The 26,291-nt window shown below is 46.2% G+C and overlaps 1 protein-coding gene and 1 pseudogene across 1 annotated transcript in view; both read right to left on the bottom strand.

The window, feature by feature from the left end:
• Nucleotides 1–11,080: 11,080 nt before the first annotated feature.
• Nucleotides 11,081–11,856, bottom strand: LOC147662710 (28S ribosomal RNA; annotated as a pseudogene; the record flags this gene model as incomplete).
• A 10,322-nt stretch (nucleotides 11,857–22,178) lies between these two features.
• Nucleotides 22,179–26,291, bottom strand: part of LOC147662709 (vomeronasal type-2 receptor 26-like) — a 78,481-nt gene continuing 74,368 nt past the window's right edge. The window contains exon 4 of the mRNA XM_086950956.1: nucleotides 22,179–23,080. Within this exon, the coding sequence (XP_086807082.1) occupies nucleotides 22,179–23,080 (902 nt within the window). The remainder of the gene's footprint in view (nucleotides 23,081–26,291) is intronic.

Here is a 26,291-nt window from a genome sequence, read left to right as displayed (position 1 = left end):
AGTCCGGCCAGAGTGGCCGGGTGCACCGAGGCAGCCGCTCTGGAGGTTTCTTCCCCCGGGTGGCTGCTGCTCACCTCCCTGCCCGACTTGCCTGGGAGCAGCGGGAAGGTGACACCATCTGGTCACCCTGCTGACCCGCGAGGGATGGTGGCCTCCGTTCCCTCACCCCGGTGGGGCAGGGACAGGAGGGGGAGGCCCCCGTGCCGGAGGGCACATGGTGGAGGTGGTATTCCGCGGACCCGCGTTACCTCCTCTGCATCCCTCCCACCGGCCTGACAGCAGAGGGACCCACCCCTAGGTGTGGTGGAGGGAGGTGTCCGCAGGTACGCACTCACAAAAGCTTGGCTCAGATGATGCCTTTAAATAGATTGCAGTGAGGTAGCTGCTCTGCTACTTACAAAACCCTGACCCAGAATCAGGTAGTCTACGAATGATTTAGCACCTGGTACCCCACGAACATGCGGTGCACTAAGGGCGATGGAGGCGGCCCCTTCCGTCCACGCTCCAGTCACCAAGTGAGCGGCTCTACGCACCGCCCCCCGAGAGAGGCCGGCTATCCCAGCCCAACCGAGGCTCCAAGGCACTGAGGTATCGTTACGGTTTAAGGGGGTTTCTGACTTAAAGGCGTTCAGTCATAATCCCACAGATGGTAGTGAGGTTCCGTGACGATTTGAAACCCGTGTTTTCAAGTTTGTCGGAAATACATAATATTAGTATCAGCGAACCGCAAATGATCCATTTAGCATATCCTGGTGTTTTCGCTACGATACGAGCAAGAGCACTCCTGTTATGAACACATTTCTGATCTACCCATGGCATCCATCTTAGATCATGGCAGCCATTTTGTGTTTCTTGCCCTCACATATGCAATAACCTCTGATCACTTCATTTCGATTAAGGACACGTAGCCTTAGCCGGAGATTCACCTCTTTCATGACACGTACACCTTAAACCAGATTACGCTGAAGCTGCATGACTCGACAAAGGCTGCCTCCTCTGCCCGAGGCCAGCCCACCTGAACTGGTTTTCCTGTCCATTGTCCTGATCATGATTAGGCGGCCGAAGCTGGTAGCCTTGCCCATTTACAACCCACAAACATCTCTTATCCCGTTTTTCTATCTTCTGCACCTGGCTCTGCTCCTTTCCTTCTGGGCCTTTATTAGGGGGAGGTAACGAACTTTACGATGAGGCGGTCCGGCACTTGAATGCAATATTGACAAGGGATTGTGATGGACTAGTGGGAACCCCTCTTCGTGATGTTTGGCATCAGATATTATCGACAGTTCCTGTGTAGCGCCAAATATTTATTGTTTAAGACACAAAGGTTTGGGAATGTACTGACATGTGAAATATTTGCCTGAAGCACAATTTTTGGTATATAAGGAGCAACCCTCAATGTACAAATCGAACAGGCTCCTAGTCTCTGCCCGTGTGTAGATTCTGTGATTTCTGTGTCCCTGCAGTAATAAACCTTTGGTCTTTGACGCCACCATCGAGAAGCCCGTGTTTCTGTTCATTTGCGCACCAAGGCAGGTGGAACTCCGGGGTCTTTGGGTGTTGTTCCCTGACACCTCTGGACGGAACCAAAAAGTCCAGAACTCCAATTGGCGCCCAACGTGGGGCGACGTCATTCGGTACCGGTCCAAAAGCCTGAAGAGTTCGAGGAGCTTCGTGTGAAGATTCCTGAGGGAGGCGCCCCACTTCATCGATCCCGGCATATCGCAAAAGTGGCCCTGAAGTTCTCTTCCACGAGGGTTCCCGTTCAGGACGGCTGCAGTGGGCCGTTGCCTTGACCGTCGCCCTGTCTTGGACCCGAGGTGCAGCCTTAGTACAGCGAAACGTGACGGGTTTCTCCTTGGTGACGTCTTCAGTGCCTCAGTTAAGTATTTAGTGATAGCTAGCTGGTTACTTTGTGAGGATTGTTAAAAATCCTTGATCGGTTCTTGGTTTGGTTTGGTTTCGTAAGATTATCACTAGTTGTTCTGGTTACGATAATCTATTTGGTTCAGTTTGGGTATCGATACATTAGTTTGGTTTTGGTAGGCCTAAGTTCTTGGTTCAAGTGCACATATCTGTTTCGTGTTTTGTTTGTTTTGTGTTCCAGACTGAAAATGGTAAGTCGGAAAATGTTGTCTTGTTTCGGTTGCAACCATGACTCACGATTGGAGGATTCTTGTTTGGTTCCTCCAATTGGGACTCCCCTTTATGACCTATATTGCAAATTTGGAGTGGGTCCTATATCCTATAACGAGGTGTGGGTCCGTTACTGTAAGAAGGATGGTGTCCTTAGTTGGCCACTACATGGTAGTTTTGAACCCGAGATCCTTGATAATTTAGAAGCGAAACTGTTTAGTAAGAAAGCCCGGCCGGCAATGTTTGATTCTTTCCGTTACTGGCGAAAAGAATCTAAACAGAGAGAAATGAAAAGGCTGAAGAAAGAACAAAAAGAGCAAGAAGAGTTAACTCTAGAGCAAGCAACTAAACAACTGCAAGATAATGAGTGCGAAAAGGCTATAGATGTAGCAATTAGAGAGCATAATTTAGCGATTGACAAGTGCTACCCTGCCTTGCCATCGAAAACAGCTAAGATACTGGAGGATCCCGAAAACGATCCTCTGTTGTCTTATCTGTTACGTTCACCTCCACCGTACGCACAAGGTGCTACGGCTCAACTTGTACCGAATGTTCAATTGCCGGTTGCTGGACAACCTGGTGTTCTTGTTCCTCAGAATCTAGTTCCTGTACCTCCTGTGGTTAATGTGAATGTTCCTACGGCTCCTCCTCTTCCTGGGTTGCCGACTTCTATACCTGTATCTGTCTCGCTTACACCTACTACTTCACAAACTATTTTCATCGATACTCCTACTGCTTCGCAATCTGTTCCTACCTCTACTGTGTTCTCTACGTCTGCAAGTGTATTAACTCCACTTTCTGTACGTCGAAAAATAACTGATTCTGTTGCTAATATTCTGTCTCCTTTATATAAATCCTTAATTAAGACTCCTACTTCTGATTCAGTTCAGAGACGTAGTCAGCTACCAAGTACTGAAGAACGGGGAGTTTTAGATTCCACGGCTCTCAGATGGATTACGAAAGTTAGAAGATATAATACGAGAGATGTATTAGATACGTTTATGCAGTGGAAGGAACCAACGCAACGATACGTCTTTGATGAGATGTGCTCGTTGTTACGTGAGGAAATAGAGGAAGATGATGTTGAATCAGACTTGGAGGATTTAATTAAGGTGCAAAATGAGTTTGCTGCAGGAATGATAGTGGGTGATAATATAAAAGAAGCGATGGAACTTATTTTGAGTTTTAGGAATGATCCATCTCTTCGTTCGCCGAGAGATTTAGAGAAAGGTAAAATGAAGCTAAGTCGCCAATATCCTATGAGGGAGGTTCCTCCAATCTGGCGCGAAGCAATACAACGTGATGATAATGCAGGTATTGCAGCTGCTCCAGCACAGTTCCAACGAGTGTGGATACACATTCCATGGAAGCGAGCTGAAGTACTAGCAGTGAAACAGGCCTTACCAGATCCGCGTAAGAATCCAGCCGGATATTACAAGGAATTGACACAGACAGTTGAAGCTTGTATAATGAACTTGGCAGACATCGACATGTTATTTGGCAATGTAGTTCCACAACCAGTGTGGGCTAAAATTCGTAGAGAGGATCATCAAGCAGCCTTAGGTGGTGATTGGGCAGCTATCACTGCAGCGGATGGTCAGCAAACGGGTGGTGCAAAACCCGAACCCCTAATTGCTAATCTTCCAGGTAGAATAATTGACTTAATGAAGACTCTGATGCCTGCGTTGCGTGTTAATTGGGATAAATTATCCGCATGCAAGCAAAAGAAAGATGAAAGTGTCTCCGACTTCTTCACGAGGTTCGAAGAGACTTTTGTAGACCATAGTGGTCAGGATATGAGCACTGAAGGAGGACAGAGATTGTTTGTCGATAAATTTGTGCATAATTTGTTACCTGAATTATGCAATAAATTAAAGGATTCAGAGAGTGCGTGGGCTGTTTCCACAACTGCGCAAATACTTGCGACTGCGCAGTACTACGAAAATAGGGATAAAGAGGAAAAGGAGAAATCAGAGAAGAAAACGAAAGATTTAAAGACTAAAGTTCTTTTACAGCAGGCGTATCCGCCTCGCACGAACCAGACTAATATGCAACAGAATTCGTATCAAAGGACAGATTATAGTTCAACCAGGCCTCAATATCAGTGGAATCAGTGTGCGTACTGTAAGAAAGAGGGTCACTACAAGAATGAATGTCCGATTTTAGCGCAAAATAATGCAGCAGCAGCTCAAAGAGGTCGTGGTGGTTTTGCGCAGAATTCTAGAGGTCGAGGGCGAGGTGCTATGCCTCCGCAAACGAATGATCGTCCCTCTAATCACTTTGATCAACGAAACGTACAGTCAGCTCAACAGAATAGATCTCAGCAATATCTTGTTGAGGATTATTGTGAAGTTGATGAGGGATTCCAGCAAAATGGGTACTAGGACAGCCATGGACAGAGAGAGGGAGTAGTATCAGTTCCAGTGGATCAGAGTGGGCCTTATGTCGCAGTAGCAACATCAGGTGTAGTCGAACCGTTTCTGTTGGATACTGGTGCCGCAAAAAGTTCTATAATTCATGCGAAACTCCCTGGCGCACCTTTGTCTGGCTCAACAAATGTTTCCGTAGGTTTTTCAGGCGCCCCTGTTTACAACCCGATATCTAATCCTTTGTCTATTTCTGTTGGACCATGCCAATTGAAAGCACCCTTGATTTTGACGACAGGTTGTAATGAAAATCTGCTTGGTTTAGATTTGTTAAAACGACTATATGCGACATTGTACTGTTCTCCGGAAGGAGTACAGCTTACTTTGGGTAAAAGACTCACTTCTCCGATGTACTTGTCAATGGACGCACTCCCGCCAGAGCTGCGCTCACTCCCTGATTCTCTTTGGGCGACTGGTCCTAATGATGTAGGCCTTTTAGAAATACCACCGTATGTAGTAACTTTGAAAGCAAATGTAAAATTTCCCAGAATTCCCCAATATAAAATATCGAGTGAAGGAGAACGTGCACTTTTATTGATTGTGCAAGATTTGATTAAGAAAGGTGTGGTTGAAGAAACTCGAGGAAATGTTTGTAATAGTCCTGTATTGCCAATTCTGAAACGAACTGATCCTACGAAGCCTCCAGTATATAGGTTTGTCTTAGACCTTAGAGAAGTTAATAAGATTGTGGTTCCGCAGTTTCCTGTGGTTCCAGACATTACTGCCTTGTTAACATTGATTCCTGCTACAGCCAATTGGTTCTCAGTCATCGACTTGAAGAATGCCTTTTTCAGCATTCCGATAGCCGAGGAAAGCAGGGATATTTTTGGCTTCTGTCTAGGAGGTCGAAGCTTCAGATTTAAACGCGCTCCACAAGGCTACTGTGAGAGTCCATCTATTTACAGTCAAGCATTAAAAAGTCAGCTAGATTCTTTTGTCCTTCCTCCAGGTTCTGCCCTAGTACAGTACGTAGATGATCTTTTAGTGGCTGCCGATGACAAGGAAACTTGCAAAGCAGCTACAGTATCGTTGTTGCATCATTTGTCTGATTTGAATCACAAAGTATCACCTTCCAAGATGCAATACTGCTGCCAAGAAGTGACCTACCTAGGTCATCTCTTGTCAAAGGAGGGAAGGAAGTTGACCACAGAAAGAATAAAAGCAATTACGCAAATGAGTGTTCCACGCACACAGAGAGAAGTACGTGCCTTTTTAGGTATTACCTCCTACTGTAGGCAGTGGATTCCAAATTTTTCTCTTTTAGCGAAACCATTGGTAGCTTTGACTGGGAAAAATGTTCCGAGTCCGGTGCCATGGTCTGATGAATGTCAAGAGAGCTTTACCGAATTACGAAAAGCCTTGTGTTCAGCTCCTGTATTGGGTACACCTGATTACAGTAAACCATTCACGCTCTACGTTCACGAGAGAGAAAGTTGCGCGTTGAGTGTCCTGACACAGAAGTTTGGTGATAAACAACGCCCTTGTGCGTATTTCTCATCAACATTAGATCCGGTAGCTAGAGCGTTGCCTAGTTGTTTGAGGGCTACAGCGGCAGCTGCGGCTTCCATTCGGCAATCTGCTGGTTTGGTGATGAACAACATGCTAGTGGTCATGGTTCCTCATGCAGTGGATACACTCATGAACCGAACGAAGACACAACACCTTACCAGTGCGAGATTATCTGGTTACGAACTAACACTACTAGCGAGTCATATTCAGATCAAAAGGTGTAATGTATTGAATCCAGCAACGCTGTTGCCGACTGAACAAGAGTCGAGTGATTCTGAGCCACATGACTGCTGTTTTAAAACGGAGGAAGAGACAAAAGGACGCATCGACTTGAAAGATACTCCGTTACCCGATCCGGATGGTACGCTGTATGTGGACGGGTCATGTTTTAAATTGGAGAATGGTGATGTGACTGCTGCTTACGCGGTGACGACTTTGAAGACGATTGTGGAGACTGCAAGAGTGAGTCAGAATTCTGCCCAAGCTGCAGAATTAATAGCTCTAACGAGAGCATGTGTTTTAGCTGAGGGAAAGAGAGTGAATGTGTTCACAGATAGTCAGTACGCATTTGGCGTGGCCCATAGTTTTGGCCGGTTGTGGAGAGAAAGAGGTTTCATTACGTCCCATGGGACTAAGATTCAACATGGTCAGCTAGTTAACGACTTGTTGGAATCTCTAACCTTGCCAACTGAAGTTGCAATTGTAAAGTGCAGTGCTCATAAAGCAATCACGGATGATGTTGGACGTGGGAATGCTTTTGCTGATGAAATTGCTAAACAGACAGCTAGAGATGTGATGAGTAGAATGTATGTTGCAACGTCTGCAAGATGGATCGCTGAGTCTGGGATGTGTGAAGATACAATGGAAAGTGTGAAAGAGATTCAGAGAGAAGCAACTGAGGAAGAGAAACGTGTATGGAGAGAAAATACGGGCAAGTTGGACTCGAATGGATGTTGGATTGATTTGACAGAGCAGCAACTTTGGATGTTGCCGGATGCGTATGTGCTTGCAGTAGTGACAATGGCGCACGGAGTAGCGCATATAAGTTCTAAAGGTATCTGTAAGATGTTGGCTCCGGTCTGGAAGAATGATGGGATCAGTAAGTGTGCAGAGAGAGTGGTGAAAAATTGTATGGTGTGCTTGATGCATAACCCTGGCAAGGGAACTCCAACTCCAGCTGGTCATTTCGCTCCTCCTTCCTGTCCCTTTGAAGTGATTCAGTTAGATTTCATTCACATGGAACGCTGTAATAATTTGAAATACGTCTTGGTGGTGGTTTGTGCTTTTTCCAGGTGGATAGAAGCATACCCACTGAAGGACAATACCGCCTTATCAACTGCCAAAATTCTTCTCAAAGAATATTTCCCTAGATTCGGTATGCCACGGATTGTATGGTCAGATAACGGAAGTGAGTTTATAGGGAAAGTTATGCAGAGTGTATGTGCAGGCCTAGGTTTGAAACAAAAATTTCATAGTGCGAACCATCCCCAGTCAGCTGGTCTAGTGGAGGGTTATAATGGCACCCTCAAGCTGAAGATAGCTAAGATACAAGCATCCACAGGTTTGGCTTGGCCAGACGCACTTCCTTTGGCTCTGTTATCCACAAGAGCGACTGTACATTCTCGAGTGGGGCTTAGCCCTTACGAGATTGTATTTGGTCGTCCTGCCAATATTTGGGGGGTGCCAAGACCAAGGGAGTTCAGACAGCTGGAATATCCTATGTTGATAGACTACCTTTACGACTTGACTGCTAAATTGAGTCTTATTCATCAACAGGTTTTCGATGCACTACCAAAGCCTCCGGAGAGTCCAGGGCATCAACTGAAACCCGGCGACCAAGTGGTGGTCAGAAATTTTGCGAGGACAAAGAATCTTCAGCCCCGCTACGTCGGCCCCTTCCAGGTCCTACTGACAACGAGGACAGCAGTCCGTGTAGCTGGCCGTAAACATTGGGTACACGCGTCACATGTAAAGCGTGTACCCTTGCCGCTACCTTACGACGACTGGGTGAAAAAGGGAATTGGTGCCTCCGAAACTGACAGCACACCAAAGTTTATTCCTTTCAGCGATGCCAAATTGATTACTGATACTCCAAAATCTGACTCTCCTCCTGAAAAGACTCTTTTGAACACTGAACATTTGTCTCCAGCATCAGAAGACACTTTGCTATCTGCGAACTTAAACACTACAACAGCTGGTAATGATACACTATTTTCCGATCAGACGATACCTGCGAAACAGAAATACAATTTGAGAAAACGCAAAACGGACAAATAAAGCAGGCAACTGCATATTGTGATTTTTTTGATATATTGAACATTTGATATTGAACATTTGCCTTCAGCCAGGAAGTTTGCTATTGTTTGTTTTTTTTAATTGCCTTGCCGTCTGGGTAGCCGTAGGGTCGTGGCTGTGTGCCTAGTTTGAATTTGCAGGGGTCTGACACAAGGTCGATCTTTCTGTTGGTTCTGGGAACTCCCAGGGCTGACAGAGGCATTTTCATCTACGTACACATCATCAGTGGTCGCGAGCGGATTGTAGAAGATGGAGCTTCCTGCGCTGCAACGAGAAAATGTGATTTATGTTCGCAGAAACAGACTGTACAAAATTCTTCGTAGCAAATGCTTTTTGATGCAATGTGCCGTTACATTTTTGATTATTTTAGCAACATTGGTGGGTGGAATCGTCTTTAGTATAAATCTGATTTTTGTGCCAGTTACTACAGTACCTCCCCTTGATCCTGCTACTTCTACTGTTTCTTCTATACACTCTTTTCACTCGTTTCCTGAACATGAGCAAGCCCGACGTACAGAGTTCATTAACAACACTTTTGTACAGCTCTTGCACCAACACCAACTGGTAGTTAACACTACAGACTGCTGGGTGTGTGGCTTGATACCCCACACTATGGATAAAGGTATTCCTTATCTGGTTTTGCCTTTCAGCTACAATGGATCATTTCAGGCCCTTCAAACCATCTTTGCTTATGCCCTTGAGACCTATCCTCCGCGTCCACCACGTTCCACTAAATATAACTCTGCCAACAAAGCTTTAGTCCAGGGAATTATTGACATGATCAAGGATGTCAATAATACTCCATCATACCCTAGAGACGAACTACGAGTGTATTTGAGTTGGAATACTTCAGAGTATCGCCTTAGTTTAGGAGAAAGCAAGCGTAAAAGCTCAACTCCAATCTGGGTCGTACCTCACCGAGGTCAGGTCTGTTTGCAAGGTAATGGGAGAAATCCGAGAGCTCAGCTAGGGAGGAGTGAGTGCGTTGAGACTTATGTGTTTCCGGCTAACTCTTCCCCTGCCTTCCTTACTGCTAGGGGTACCTATTTCATTTGTCGAGACCGAGCTTATACATGGTTGCCTGCTGACTTTTCAGGTTCATGTTATATTGCTCGATTGTTGCCTCCAACATACACTGCTTCATCTGATTACCACAGAACCAGAGTAGCGAGAGGTGTCTTCAGCAAGGAAGATACTGCTGGTCAGGAAGCTGGAGACTTCTTCAAAGGCTTCCTTCCGTTTTGGGGGCCTATGGCCAATAGTAGAAACATACGTCAGCTAACACGGGTAGTTGAATCTACTATTACCGAAACTGCTGGTGCCCTTAGCAACCTGACAGCTGAGCTTCAAGCGGACAGACTCATGACGTTGCAAAACCGTATGGTTTTAGACGTTATCCTTGCAGACCGAGGTGGGGTATGCAGAATGATCCAATCGAGCTGCTGTGTCTTTATTCCTAATAATGCTCCAACAGTCTATGAGGCGATCTCTAAGCTACACAAGATTTCCGACTCTATACATGTAGACAAGGGAAACTGGTCCTTTATGGAGTGGTTTTGGACTCTGATCTCAGCGTGGGGATGGAAGGTTCTTATGGTCATCGGTGTCATCTTAGTATTCCTGTTTTCATGCTGCCTGATTATCCAGTGTGGTCCTGCTCTGTGTAGTCTTTGCGCTGCAACTTGTCTAAGAAAACCACCTGCGTTTGGAGAAAAGGCACGAGAAAGGATGATGATACAACAACATGTCACTGACCTGATGAGTATAGAAGTAGACTCTGATATAGACTGAGTAATTGCCTATGTAAGGGCAAAAGGAGGGTCTGAGGTTCCGTGACGATTTGAAACCCGTGTTTTCAAGTTTGTCGGAAATACATAATATTAGTATCAGCGAACCGCAAATGATCCATTTAGCATATCCTGGTGTTTTCGCTACGATACGAGCAAGAGCACTCCTGTTATGAACACATTTCTGATCTACCCATGGCATCCATCTTAGATCATGGCAGCCATTTTGTGTTTCTTGCCCTCACATATGCAATAACCTCTGATCACTTCATTTCGATTAAGGACACGTAGCCTTAGCCGGAGATTCACCTCTTTCATGACACGTACACCTTAAACCAGATCACGCTGAAGCTGCATGACTCGACAAAGGCTGCCTCCTCTGCCCGAGGCCAGCCCACCTGAACTGGTTTTCCTGTCCATTGTCCTGATCATGATTAGGCGGCCGAAGCTGGTAGCCTTGCCCATTTACAACCCACAAACATCTCTTATCCCGTTTTTCTATCTTCTGCACCTGGCTCTGCTCCTTTCCTTCTGGGCCTTTATTAGGGGGAGGTAACGAACTTTACGATGAGGCGGTCCGGCACTTGAATGCAATATTGACAAGGGATTGTGATGGACTAGTGGGAACCCCTCTTCGTGATGTTTGGCATCAGATATTATCGACAGTTCCTGTGTAACGCCAAATATTTATTGTTTAAGACACAAAGGTTTGGGAATGTACTGACATGTGAAATATTTGCCTGAAGCACAATTTTTGGTATATAAGGAGCAACCCTCAATGTACAAATCGAACAGGCTCCTAGTCTCTGCCCGTGTGTAGATTCTGTGATTTCTGTGTCCCTGCAGTAATAAACCTTTGGTCTTTGACGCCACCATCGAGAAGCCCGTGTTTCTGTTCATTTGCGCACCAAGGCAGGTGGAACTCCGGGGTCTTTGGGTGTTGTTCCCTGACACCTCTGGACGGAACCAAAAAGTCCAGAACTCCAGTAGCTTCACCCCATTGGCTCCTCAGCCAGGCACATACACCAAATGTCTGAACCTGCGGTTCCTCTCGTACTGAGCAGCATTACTATTGCAACAACATATCATCAGTAGGGTAAAACTAACCTGTCTCACGACAGTCTAAACCCAGTTCAGGTTCCATATTAGTGGGTGAACAATCCAATGCTTGGTGCATTCTGATTCACAATGATAGGAAGAGCCCACATCAAAGGATCAAAAAGCGACGTCGCTCTGAATGCTTGGCTGCCACAAGCCAGTTATCCCTGTGGTAACTTTTCTGACACCTCCTGCTTGAAACCCAAAAAGTCAGAAGGATCGTGAGGCCCCGCTTTCACGGTCTGTATTCATACTGAAAATCGAGATCAAGCGAGCTTTTGCCCTTCTGCTCTGTGGGAGGTTTCTGTCCTCCCTGAGCTCGCCTTAGGACACCTGCGTTATCGTTTGACAGGTGTCCGCACCAGTCAAACTCCCCACCTGCCACTGTCACCGGAGTGCATCGTGCCCGGCTGGCCCGGTCACTTTGAACCAGAAGCGAGTGCCCCACGGAGCTCGCCCCCACCTCTCTGGATAAGTGAAAAAACAATAAGTGTTGTGGTATTTCACCGGCAGCTCGAGGGCCTCCCACTTATCCTACACCTCTCATGTCGCTTCACAGTGCCAGACTAGAGTCAAGCTCAACTGGATTTCTTTCCCCGCTGATTCTGCCAAGCCCGTTCCCTTGGCTGTGGTTTCGGTAGATAATAGGTAGGGATAGTGGGAATCTTGTTCATCGATTCATGCGCGTCACTAATTAGATGACGAGGCATTTGGCTATCTGTACCAACTCGCGGTGGCTCATTATGGGTTGTTATGCTGCCTATCAGCGTCAATTCAGTTTTGCTTCCAACAATGCAACATTCTTTCGCTCCGGAGTACAGCCACACTGAACGCTGTCCTCACTGGAACTGGGATCACGTATAGGCCGGAGATTGTACACCCTGCAGTTCTATTCCAACAATTAAAAATTGTCTACGAATAGTCCTGAGAAATTAAAATATGATTAGCAGGACATCAATAATCAATGTGTGATAACTATGTGTATGAGATTATTTAAGACCTATTCCTCAATCAAGACATTTCAATAAGTATGATGTACACAAGTATATCTAAATTGTTATAAGCACACATTTAAAAAAAATACACATCTACAAATTGCACATCTAACTAGAAAATGCACATCTATGAAATTGTAAAAATTCACATCTCTAAAATTCACATCTATACTAAATCTTGTGTCCACTATAAACCTATATGTTAAAATAGTATGCTTTATAAGGGTGACATGTGTGCGGCAAGAAAGTGTACATCTCATCTTGATACTCAATTGTCCATGAATACTTGGCACATTTTAAGAGTGTCCATTAAATTAGTCAGGCAAACATTTTTCTTGAATGGGAATGACATTTGCAAACCTAAATCAGTCAGAACAACATCACTACATTGAGGTCAAATACCACGACATCCAACGATAAAGCCATGAAATTTTACAGTTGTGCATTTTATGAGATCTTTTATTTGCTCTGACAGATCCTGATAGAGTTTCACTTTACTCTCAAGCGCTAATTCAAGGGAATTATGTGAGTTTTCATATCAAATTGAAACATCAATCACTACAGCTGTACTATTTTTGGTAAACACTACATCTGGTTTTCGTAGTTCACCTTGATTATTCTTAACATGAGGTTCCCAATATGCCATCCAACCACACCTTTTTGCTCTATCAATGAGCAATTCCTGAATTTTGTTGAGGCTTTTTATCCTTATGTACTTGGTTTTAGGACAAGCACCTGAAATATGAGAAATTGTTTCGCAAACATCATAACAATATCTACATGTAGCAAATATACGATTTCTTCCTCTAGTGATGGTTTCCCTAGTAGATAAAACATTTGCTCTTAACATCAGCGCAGCTATGTACTGGTTTTCATTCATTTTATTATGTTTGCTGATCCAGAAGTTTGAGGTTGGATTACTTGCTAAGTATTTTATACCATCACCTTGGACAGGGAGATTTGCCCATTTCTCAAGTTCTTTTTTTCTCCAATCATATGTTGCTAACAAATTCTAATCATAACTCAGAAACCTACTGTCTAAAATGTTAAGTTTGTGCGTTTTGATGATATTATCCATTTTTTCATTCATATCTTCTCCTGCATACATGAAGGAATGAACTATGTACAGATCTGGAGCTGCCCTGAGATACAATAAACTATTGACTTTATTGAGACCAATTTGTGTACATAGTTTTGGTATACTGAGGCCCCCAAATGATCTTTTCGAGTACAGGATACAATCACATGTGTATGCAGGAAGGTGTAGAAAATGTTTGACATACTTTTTTATTGTTTGATCCAGAACATTTAAAGTTTTTGCTTCTGTTCCTGTCGTTTCCAATTCGAATGATAGTTTAGGTACCAAGTACTGACACACAATTTCTATTTTCTGCGTGGGCTTAAGTGGTAGATGATCAAGTTTTTGAGCCCAATTGACAAGAACATCATTAATTTTGTTGTTGTTCGTATGACCAGTGTGTGGATCAAAGTTCAATCTGAGGTATCTCCCACTTTCTCCTGGATGAATATTTTCAATATTTTCTTTTTCAAATTGCCATGGTTTACAGTTGGTAACCAGGATTTTATCTTTATGGTGACTGATATAAAATCCATGTGTCTTTTTCACATTAAGTTTTAATCCTGTATTTTTACTGAACTTTTGAATGGTTTTCTGAATTGTATTCATTCCTTCCCAGGTACTGCTGAGTACTGCGATGTCATCGGCAAAGGCGAGAGCTGTGATTTGCTCAATAAGATCATCTGATCCAAATGTGAAGCTCTTGCTGTTTTTCTGAAGATCACAGATCAGAGGATCCATGGCAATGTTAAATAGTAGTGGGGATAAAGACTCACCTTGTTTGACCCCAGATTTCATTGTTATTTCAGGAGTTGCTTCGTTGTTCTTTCCCTTGAAAGATGTTGTTGATTCAGTGTACAAGTCTTTTATTATGTCTCTGATGTATGATGGAACTCTTTGCCTTGCGAGACTCTGCATAATATGACCATGACTGACAGAGTCGAAGGCTTTCGATATATCTATGAACACAACTGCTAATGAGTGACTATTTTTTCGTTCCCCATTTATGATATTTTGCAGGAGTCAGATTCTCGAGACAACCTCTCACCTTCATGAAGCCTTTTTGTCTCGTATTCAATTCAACAAAAAATGAGAGTCTTTTAGTTAGTATTTTTGTGAATAGCTTTATGAATGCAGTACCGATGGTAATTGGATGCCAGTTACTGATTTTTTTAAATTCACTTCTCGGTACATTCTTGGGTATCAAAATTGATCGGTTCTTTTTGATAATTTCTGGTACTCTTCTCATCATCAACCAAGACGCTAGAATTCTGGGCAGCAGTCTTGGTTGTCTGCTGTGCTCTTTATACAAGCCATTCTGACCAATCTTATCAGGCCCCACTGCTTTCGTTAAATTTGAGTTCTCAAAGGCATGAGTTATTTCGAGCAGTGTTATTTCTTTACATAGATTTCTAATTTTGTAATCCTCTGGTATCCGATCAACCGGCATGAAATTAGGATTTTTCTTGTTTTCTTTCTCAATTATGTTTTTGTAATATTGAAAGATTTCATCGGCACTGACTTGGCAAGTGATATCTTTTGTCCCCTCAGTGATAATCCTGGCAATTTTCTTTTTGTCTTTTTGAAACATTGCCTGGTATTCTTTATAGCTGCCCTTTGCTTGTGCATACTTTTTCTTGTGCGTCCGATTAAGCCTTCTGTTTTTCTTGTCTTTTTTTGTTATCTTGTTCCCTACTGAGGCATTCTGGTGCTCATCTTGAGTAGAGTTCATAGGCTCATTATTGAGTTCTCTTGCTGGTTCATTTGTTGGTACACTTGCTGGTGAAGGACATATATCAGTGGTGTTTTCTGCGATATGTCCCTACCTCATCCATCAGATCCATAGCAGCATTGTGTTGCTCTACGTTCATCAGCACTACTTCTCGGTTTCTGTGGTTCTGTCTTCCAGCTCATCAAAGTTCTTGATTTTTTTGGGCACGTTGGCGATTGATAACGTCTCTGCGCTTTTCTGTTGTTACTTCCATTGTAGCCTCTGGGTCATCGCAAGAGTCATTTTCTGAAACATTTGATGCTTGCAGTACATCTTTTGCCAATTTTTTGCTTTTATCTCTTCTATCTGTCCTTCTTTCTGCAATTTGTTTTCTGTTTTTGTTGTCAAAATGTGGAACCATCAGCGCATTAATATTCCTCTTATTTTCATATACTTTTTCCAATTCTGCTAGTAGCAAAAGTTCTTCCTGTGACCATAATTTTGACGCTTTGCTGCTTGCTAGAGCTGCTAGTCTAGCCTCATTTTGCGCTCATGTATGTGCATGCCGAGCATGTTGAGAAACACCATTTTATTTTCCAAATCTGAGGTCACAGAAGCTGCACAGGAATGGCAGCTCTCCTTTTTGAGGTTTTCATTTACATTTGGCATAATGACATGCAATATTGTGGTATTTGGCTTCTTTGTCACATTTTGAGCAGTACGTTTTAAGATAGAAGCCTTTGTGCTTGTTGGAGACATGTTTTCTCAGTTCTTTAAAAGTTCCCAATATGTCTCCACACAAGTCACATTTATATTTTTCGTTTGGGTACTTCCAATAAGTGACTTTTTTTGTGTAGTCACTTTTCTTTGTTACTACATCTTTGCTGACCTCGTACACATCGGGTAGATTTTCAAAGTTTGCTGTACCAATGTCATTCTTGGCTGAGGAGGCCACAAACTCGATGGATTTGCTGAGGTCTATTGTTGTGTCTTCTTCTGCTACGGAGGGTGAACTAGGGCCTTTATAGTGATCTTAATCATTGTTGCTTGTAGCATTGTTTGAAGCGGCTGCTGGTTTGTCAAATTTGGTGAGAAGGTTAATGATTTCAGGGAAAGACAGCACCTCCTTGCGCCATCTTAACAGGGTTTTAATTCTCCAGTAACTACCCCATCTGGAATTGGGTTAGTTTGCGAGCTGCTGTGGATATGTGCTGGGCAGAGAGGGGTGACAGCGTGGCACGCGGGCCTCCAGACCTGCTGAGCAGCAGCATCAGAGGACCTGGTGCCGCCTGACCCTTTCCACTCGTGGTCAGACCACTGGGGGGCATGAGCTGCTGAGGCCGCTCGGCCTTCCTTCTGCTGGGTAGGGTGAAGGGCCTCCCACCAGGTGGAAGGCCCTCCCACCAGGCAGCAGTCCCTCCCTCGAATCGGAAGGTCCAAGTGGGGTGGAAGCTCTTTGCTTGAAACAACAGCTGAGGCTGGCCAAGCAGTCTATCCCTAAATGGACTGAGAGTGCCCAATCGATCGGAGTACAGCAGGGGCATCCCCTGGCAGGCCGCCCTGCGCAGGGGGTATGCTGGCTTAGCATCCCCTGCCTGCCTGCTCCTGGGGCAAGCAGACTCAGAGAAAAAGGACCATCAGGAAGGGGCCGAGAGGCAAGTGCGTACCTGGGCCCCTGGGGGCCCCGGCAGGCAGACCCGGGTACTGCCTTCCCCATCACAGCATGGTCGGACCTCACGGAGGTCTGCCTGAGCAAACTCAGAGAAAAAGGAACATCGGGAAGGGGCTGAGAGGCAGGTGCGTACCCGGGCACCTGGGGGCCCCGGCGGGCGGGCCCGGCTCTGCCTTCCCCGTCTCAGCATTGCCAGACCTCATAGAGGTCTGCCTGAGCAAACTCGGAGAAAACGGAACATCGGCAAGGGGCTGAGAGGCAGGTGCATACCCGAGCCCCTGGGGGCCAGGGGCGGGCAGGCACGGGTACTGCCTTCCCCTTCTCAGCATGGCTGGACATTATGGAGGTCTGCCTGAGCAAACTCGGAGAAAAAGGAACATCTGCAAGGGTCTGAGAGGCAGGTGCATACCTGGGCTCCTGGGGGCCAGGGGTGGGCAGGCACGGGTACTGCCTTCCCCGTCTCAGCATGGCCGGACCTCATGGAGGTCTGCCTGAGCAAACTTGGAGAAAAAAAGACCATTGGGAAGGGGCTGAGAGGCAGGTGCGTACCCGGGTCCCTGGGGGCCCTGGCGGGCGGACCCAGGTACTGCCTTCCCTGTCTCAGCATGGTCGGACCTCACGGAGGTCTGCCTGAGCAAACTCAGGGAAAAAGGACCATCAGCAAGGGGCTGAGAGGCCGGTGTTTACCTGGGCCCCTAGGGGCCCCGCTGGGCGGGCCCAGGTACTGCCTTCCATGTCTCAGCATGGCCGGTCTTCATGGAGGTCTACCGGAGCAAACTCGGAGAAAAAGGACCATCGGCAAGGGGCTGAGAGGCAGGTGAGTACCCTGGCCCCTGGGGGTCCCGGCGGGCAGGCCCAGGTACTCCTTCCCCGTCTCTGCATGGCCGGACCTCACGGAGGTCTACCTGAGCAAACTCAGAGAAAAATACCATTGGCAAGGGGCTGAGAGGCAGTTGCATATTCGAGCCCTTGGGGTCCCCGGCGGGCAGGCCAGGGTGCTGCCTTCCCCTGTTTCAGAATCGCCAGACCTCACGGAGGTCTGACTGACCCTCTCCCTAGTAATCTGGAGCAGAATTACCCCCCTTTCTTGTAATCCGTGCACGGGAGGTGCCAGAATGGACCCAAGGCGCAAAAGTATCTGACCTCCTGGAGCCCTCGCTGGGATCGGGGAGGCAAATGGTCGTACCATAGGAAATCATTAGGTGCGACCAGATGGCCGAAGGGATAGGTGTGACCAGATGGCCGGGCACGAAAGGGAAGCCATCTGGTCGCTCTGTGCCCCAATGAAAGAGCGAGAGGCATCTGGTCCCTGGCAGAGAACGACCAGCCCGGGAGGAGTGTCTGGGCATACCCTGCCCCTAGTAATCCGGAGGAAGGCTACCCCTCTTTCAGAGTGACGGAGGGGACCCAGGGCACGGAGGCGCCTGACCTCCTGGAGCCCTCGCTGGGATCGGTGAGGCAAATGGCACCTCATCTGGACTTCCAGGGAAGCCCGGCCATCTGGTTGCCCCATTGGAAAGCATTGCGTGCGACCAGATGGCCGAGGGGAAAGGTGCGAATTTGATGACTTCTCTTTAGATTGTTCCGATCCACTAGAACTTCAACCTCTACTATTTCAGTGAAAGTGCCTGTCTTCTATCTTTGACTGAAAATGACATATTTTGTAGGGCTGGGAGTAGTTTGCGTAGCACCACTATGCACACTACGCAGAATTTTGGAAAAAGGGTCCGTGTGCCCGGGACAGGGGTCCCTCGTGCCTGGGCAGACTCCCTGATCCCCACAGCCAGGTTGGTTTGGGTTGGAAAGCAGGGACCGGCCCCGGGGCCTGGGTTTGGGATCCCCTGTCCTTCAGCCTGCCAAGAGTCCATCTGCCGGGACAAGGGTCCCTAGTGCAGAGCCCCGGAGACCTGCAAGGCTCCCGGCCAGCCCTCCCCCGGCAGCTGTGCCCCGGGCAGCTGTGCCCCAGGAGCGCTTACGGGCCTCCCCATGCCTGAGGTCCAGAGTGGGGTTTTGGAGCACCCCTGAACCCTGCAGCCCCAGAGCCCCGCAGCCCCAGAGCCCTGCAGCCCCCGAGCCCTGCAGCCACCGAGCCCTGCAGCCCCGGAACTCTGCAGCCCGAGCCCTGCAGCCCCCGAGCCCTCAATCCCCTGATCCCTGCAGCCCCAGAGCCCCGCAGCCCCAGAGCCCTGCAGCCCCCGAGCCCTGCAGCCACCGAGCCCCGTAGCCCCAGAGCCCCGCAGCCCCAGAGCCCCGCAGCCCCAGAGCCCCGCAGCCCCAGAGCCCTGCAGCCACCGAGCCCTGCAGCCCCGGAACTCTGCAGCCCCGAGCCCTGCAGTCCCCGAGCCCTCAATCCCCCGATCCCTGCAGCCCCAGAGCCCTACCAGGGCAGGCAGGGTGAGAGCCCTCCCGTGAAGGCTCGGGTGGGCAGCTGGGAGTCCTTTCCATGCCGGCCACAGGCAGTTTGATCTATTTTTGGCAGCTCAACATGATTTGTAGAACTCAGTGATGACTCGATCTGTGGTTTGAAAGCATAGACAATATTCTTGTCAGGATGACAAATTGAAATCTGTGTTTCTTTACTATTTGACTGTACATTTGTTGAAGCAACAGGTAGAAGGCATGCCTTATTGTGGTCTCTTATTGGAAAGAGGAGGCAGGTACTTATCCAAGAGCCCCCATGGATTGATTTTAGTAATTGGTCACATAGTGTGGTTTGATCAGATTAGTAAGGATGAATCTCTTATCTTTGCAACCGACAAGAGGCAGAATAAGTACAGTTCTTGTACCTTCAACAGCCTGGACATGTACAGGCAATCTGTGTAATGGGCCATATTATTGCCTATTCATAATCTTTTCCCTGACCCGATCACCAGCCTTCGGGATGCAGCCAGGCCTTGCCAGTACTTCCCCCACTTACCCAGTGGCTGTGCATTTTACTTGGACATTGCTTAGTTCATCTCAGAAGCTGTTGAGTTCCTGTAAAACAAACGTTAATTGATATCAAATGGTGTTTATGCCGGAACTGTGCTGGGATTGTTGAGGACTGAGACACACATCTTTAACCAAAACAGGATTCCATCGGGAGTAGGACTATCCAGGGCTTTTGAAGGCAGGTTATTGAATGCCCTCTGGACCCCATCCAAGTGATGGAGCAAACTGCTACCTAGGCCTAGTACACCAGCTGTTAAAGACTGCTTTCATTCAAGGGTTTTCCTCTCCACTACCGTATTTCCATCAGGATGATAGGGGTAGGAGAAACACAGGATCACAGCCAAACTTCCCACGGCCTCTTTGCAAGCCCTAGACATAAACACCAGACCCTGATCAGAATGTAATGTGCCTACTGAGTATTTTCCGAGAATGACTCGCAGATCTTTTATAACAGTTCAGGCATCAGCCGACCGCTGTGGCTATACCCAGAGTAATCGAGAGCCGAAATCCACTGCTAACAAGATCTACTTGTAAGCCCCATCTGATGACAAACAGCTGCAATGGACCAAGTAAATGCAGGTCAGAGGCTTGTTTGAAATCAATAGCAGTGTCTGTGGTGGGTGCGTTATGGTAAAACCATTTATCTGCTGGCAGATGTTACAATTGAGGACAAAGTCCTTGGTCTGTTTATAAAGGCCTGGCCACCAGTAACATTACTTAAATTTTAATATTGCAGTAGCCACCGCTGTGTGCGCAGACAGCCGACTCTTGTGTGCTGCTAACATCAGTTCCATCCTGCAATCAGAATTAGGTATCACTCTATCTCCCACTCCATGGATGTGAGCATATGGTATGTTTTGTGCATCTAATCTGTAGGAGTACTCCAGTGGAAAGCCTTTCAGCAGGCGAGGGTCATTGCATGCAGTGTTGACAGCTACCATGATGTCTCGGTCTATCCTCCTACTTGAATGGGTAATTGCATCAACTGCAGCAGTGTGAACTGTTGCTTTTGCCGCTTCATCAGCCATCAAGTGCCAGAATTAGAGCCTTTAGTTCTGCCAAATGTGCTGTGCAATCACAAAGTGAATGCTTGTTGCTTTTCTCAGGATGAAATTCTCCATCTTGCGTGCACCCTTTCACAATTGCCTACACTGCTGGGTATTGTTGTTTTGTCCCTATGGCAGGCTACTGGATTTTGACCATTCATTGATGTTCAATATGAATTAATAATATTGAGCGAAACTTTAAAGTGCAAGTAATGTAATGCATGCCGGTGCATGCATATTTGTGTTCTTTGAAGTTGTGGGACCACTTTCTTTTTCTACTTCAAAGGTCATTCAGAAATCCATGGAGAGGGATTATATTTCACTTAGCAGGTAGTTGCATTTTGCAGATAGTTGATAATAGAGGATGTGCAAGGTTAATTCAGCAAGAGGGTTCCTTGTTCCTGCTTGCATTTACCTTCAGGTACTAGAACAGTGAGTGACTCAACTTCATGTTACATTGTATTATTAGTGACTTCTAGGTTGATGGAAGGGACCTCATTTTTCTTTGGGCTGCAGTTTTCAAGAAAATGGAGTGCAATTATATCAGCTTCACATTAACCTTGATTGGAAGTCAAGTTTGTGGAGCTGTGCCAACAGCGTTAATAGTAAAACTATGTTTGTCTTTGTGGAAAAATGTGTTTGGTCAGAGTTTGATAGTAGTTGGGATGATTTTCCATGTTGGTTGCATGTCATTTCCATGCAAACAGGATATCATTTAACATATAGATTGGGATTGAGGCGATTAAATGACTCTTTGTTTGCTAGAATGTGAGACAGCATTTTTAGGTTATGGGTCCCAAATACGACATCTGGTCTGAGCCACCTATATTAATATTAGGAGAGTGGAGAATATAACCACAGGTTTGGATTGGATTTTGTGCGGGGGTAGTGCCGGATTATAAATTGCCTTGACCCTGTAATGGAGTCCAGGGATAGAAGATGCTTATTGCTGTGCCTGTTATTGGAGCCATTTGACACATGATGCCGGTGCTTGTTTGTGGTTGCTGTTTTTTCCAAATTTTAAGTAACATATTGTACTGACAGTAGAGTAAGTTCAGTGTAAGGTGTGATGCTTATATTATGATTTTCTCATTATTGATTGAGCTGGGCATTTTGGTTTCGAGTAAGGATGGTGCAACAATGGTGAGCTTCTTGAAGTTACTAAAGTTTGGATTGATAGGACACCTTTCAGGAGTTTGAGATAAGTAATCCATTGACAGGAGATAATGATTTAGATTTCATTTCTGGGAACAGTAGTAATTTCTGAAAATGAGGGTTTCCTAAATTTCCATAAGGTTTTATTGTTCATGGTTGTTAGCAGCATTCCCAGACAAGTTGAGAGAGTATCCAATAGTAAAGGAGCGGGAGACCTCTCTCTTAGACTTTTGGAGGCAGGCAGCATGGTTGATATAGCAGTCATTGTGGCAATGATCAGACATGTGCAGTCAGGTGTGGTGTAACTCATTTATTATATCTGGATCGTACTTAGTTTTTAGTTCATTGCAAGACTGGTCTTTGCATTAAGTACTGTTTTGTGTTCATCTCTGGCCTACAAAGGACAATGTAACACTTAGGAATAAAGATGCAACCTAAGAGTCCTCCAGTAGAAGACAAGATGGCAAAGATCTCCACGGCCACCATGTACTTCCCCCGTGTGCTCAGGTAAGCTGGGATGAATGAAATCCAGACCGCCAGAAACACAAGCATGCTGAAGGTGAGGAGGTTGGCCTCATTGAAGCTCTGGGGCAACTTACGGGCATGAAATGCAACCACAAAGCTGACAGTGGCCAACAAACCTAGATATCCCAACATCAGATAGAAGAAGAGAACGGAGCCCTCGTCACACTGGATGATGGTAATGTCCTCCATGTGTATCTTCACTGGGAACGGAGGATTGCGAAGAAGCCAGACTGTGCAAATCAGGACGGGAGCAAAAGAACACAGAAGGACCACTCCAACGGGCACTCTTGTCCCAAGCCACCTTGATGAACGGCTGGTGGGATCACGAGCATTGAACGCTATAATCACAGTGATGGTCTTTGCCAGAACAGTCGAGATACTGATGGCAAACACAACACCAAAAGAGTTTTGGCGGACCATGCAGGTAAGTCTCATGGGGTGACCTATGAAAGCAAAGCAGGAGAGGAAGGAGAGCATAAGAGTGATGATGAGCACATAGCTGAGTTCTCTGTTGTTCGCTTTGATGATTGGTGTATCTTGGTACCTCTTGAATACGCATAAAACGAAGAGGGAGATTAGAAAAAGGAGGCTCGTCAGGCCCGATAGTGTGATCCCCAAAGGCTCTTCTAAGGACAGGAACTGGAGAGTTCTTAAATCACATTGTGTCTGTCCTTCATTGGGCCATTGGTCTTCAGGACACGGCCAGCAGTCCGCAGAATCTAAAAGAGACGGATTGTTTAGTTACTGACAACAATAAATCAATACTGTCCATGGGAAACATAAATGTTTTAGTAACTGTACTTCACCCACTCTCGCAATTCAAAATAACTTAGTGCTAAATTCAGATATCTGCACCAGAAATTTATTTGTAGAGACAAAAAAAACGTATTTTATTTTTAGTGCAACTCAGAAGAGTTGATATTTATGGAGGTTTGCTGCAGTGCACAGTGCCTGGTCTATGAAACATGACATTTAGCAGAGAAGGTATTTATTGTGGAGAAGTTGTCTGATGGAGTATGACCTTCTGCACAATGTATGATGTATTTTTGATGGAGGTTTATAAATGTAATGTAAATTGTAAATGTAAATTGATACTTGCATAGCGCACTATTCACCCGCAAGGGTCTCAAGGCGCTTGACGAATACCGCTGTGGAACCCATCCTGGCTTTCCCTGTGAGGCGTCCACTCCTGGGCACCCCCAAGGTGGAGGCCAGGCATCCTTAGCGTTGTGGGGGCCGTTGTGGAGATTAAGCAAGCTATTGCCCAGAGTTGCAGAGTGGGACTCCATGATTGGAATAGGCACCGAGGCGAGAATTATCAGGTCGGTGGAATTTCTGAGCCCAAGACCCGCCGAGGCAGGGAATTGAACCCTGGTCCCGGGCTAGACCTCTGCATCAGGGTCTGCCGCTCTAACCATTGAACCAACACTGAGCAGCTAAAAGGCCTGCCTGTTGCCTTTTAGCTGCTTTTGGTATTGATAGGGCATGGATGGCAGCACTTGTTGGTAGAATGTGGACTATAAAGTACTATCTGAAAGGGAGGTGACAGTGTCCACAATTGTTTGTTCATATCCTCTCTTCTAAGCAGAGTTCAGCTTTCAAATAGTTCCTGAAACACCAGGGGTTGAGCTCAGATCTAATGTGTGGATTGAGGGAATTCCAGAGTTGGGGTCTTTGCATACCCAGGAATATTCCTCAGTTCATTGGGACCCATGAGTTGGCAGTTTCTGCATGTTTGGAGGTCCCAAGAAAGGCTCATGGAGGGTAAACAAAAACTTTAATTTAATGTAGAATTTATTTGGAGCCAATTGAATGCTCTAAAGCTGGGCCTGACGTGATCGTGCTTATGAATGCTAAGGCATACTCTACCTACTCAGGAGTGATGACTTTGGAGCTTAGAGGTTTGTTTATTTTGGAAACTAGAGATGAAAATCCTACAGTAGTCAAGAGGTGGCCTGATGAGGGATGTTGTTAGCTCAACATGTGCAGAAGTGGGCAGATTCTCCACAGAAAGGAGAGCTGCATGTCAATGCCATATACCACCAAGCTGACTTGGGAACAAAAGTTAGATCAGTGTCAAAACTACCCCCTACCCTTTTTTCTTATCCTGAGGCGGATGGTGAGGAACTAAGGCCTTGACGATCAGTCATGGATGGTGGATCCAAATACTAGAATTGTGGTACTTGACACCGTTCATGCACTTGAAAATCACCTTCCTTGACTGGAGCCCATGTGACAAATAGAGGGCATATTAGCAAGGGCGATATCGCCACTTTAGCAGGATCTTTTTCCGCGAAAGCGGCAATATTTTTATCGCCCTATTAGCAAGCTGTCGCTAACAGCAGTTAGCGACAGCTTGTAGGTGATAGCTACAGGTTTGGGGCCCACGTTTTATGTCAGCGTGACATGCAAAGTGGGCGTACTCAACCTGTTAGCGACTGAAAGCAGTCGCTAACAGAGCTACTGCCTATTAGTAAGGCAGGCGAAGCGATGAAAAAACTCACGCTAAGCGCGATTATCGCCAAAACCTAACGCCTGCTCAGACCACTACTTAACCTGTATATCCAATGGGGGGTGGATATTCAGGTTAAGTCCCCATTACCGATGATGCCTGAATATCGCTGGATTTCCAGCGATATTCACGCATTGACCCGCTATCGCCTGATATTTTATCACTTTGGAGATAAACGTTGTGAATATCACGTTATCTCTGCGATAATATCCGGCTATAGCCGGCGAAAAAAAAAATGCGCTAAGCATATTTAGCTATAATTGTCACAATTTGTTGCTAATATGCCCCAAAAGTCGCTATTGTGATTTCACTCCCATCCAAGTGTGTACTTCCTCTCGTTCAGGGGTGTCCTGAGCTTACTCACCTGTGTGTGAGTGATTTTATTTCACTTTCATTTTGTTTTCTTGTAACAACTTTTGGTGTGGGAGGTTCCTGGCTCCCCTGCTTTGTTTTTTAATGATTGGTCTTTCTTTTCCTTGTAGCACTTACTGTGCTGGGAGGTGCCTGGCTGCCCTCCTTTTAACCTCTATGCCTCAGAGGCTCCCCTTTTGGTGAGCTCCTATTCCTGGAGGCATGCAGAGGACTTGCTCTCCTGACATCTGTGAGGGACTGGAAGGTGCACGCCCTCTGTGGTCTTGCCCTGCCCCTCTCACTCCTGATTGGCCGGGTCTCTGAACACTTCTTCTGACCAGGCCAACTTCAACATGGCCGATGAGTGAAAGTGCAGCTCGCACACAGACGGCATGCCAAAGGCAAGCCCGTCTGCACCTGTCAACGGCCGGGGCTAGGAGCCAATCCCTCTGCACATTTATACAGCCAGCGAAGACAATTCTCTCAAAGCACTCTCAAGAAACGCCCACTTCCCAAAAACACCTGGGTTCGGAAATGGGGCAAAACAGACATGCCTTCTCTCTGCTCAGCCCTGGCCAAAACCAGCCCTGACTTATCCGACCTTGCAGCTACCTCCCAGTTGGCCGCTATCAGCAACTGGCTTACTGTGGCGGGTGATGAATTCGCTCCCTTAAGGCGGCTAACAGTCAAACGGGCCCACGCAGCCAATCGCTGGTTTACTCCCGACCTCAAAGCAAAGAAACTAGCTGCAAGGAGGGCCGAGCGAGTTTGGAGAAGAACTTACTGCCCCGCACAAAAGTCTACCTATCTGTCTGTCTTACAAATTTACAAAAAGGGCATTCTTGAAGCAAAAACTGAATACTATACGAACAGGATAATGACAGCTGAATCCCAATCGAAGGAAATCTTCTCCACCGTCCATGAACTAGCATCATCCAGCAGAGCCACTGTCACCATCCCCCCTTCCTAGCCCCTCTGTGACTCGCTCAATGAGTTTTTCATTGACAAGGTTGTCAAAATTAAACGCAACATTCCCCTGCCCTCCCCCACATTTGTCAGCCCCTCCC

Source organism: Lissotriton vulgaris, unplaced genomic scaffold (assembly GCF_964263255.1).
Source record: "Lissotriton vulgaris unplaced genomic scaffold, aLisVul1.2 SCAFFOLD_1609, whole genome shotgun sequence".
Lineage (NCBI taxonomy): Eukaryota > Metazoa > Chordata > Amphibia > Caudata > Salamandridae > Lissotriton > Lissotriton vulgaris.
Note: the sequence above shows the minus strand (reverse complement) of the source record. Positions and strands in the feature narration are given on the sequence as shown.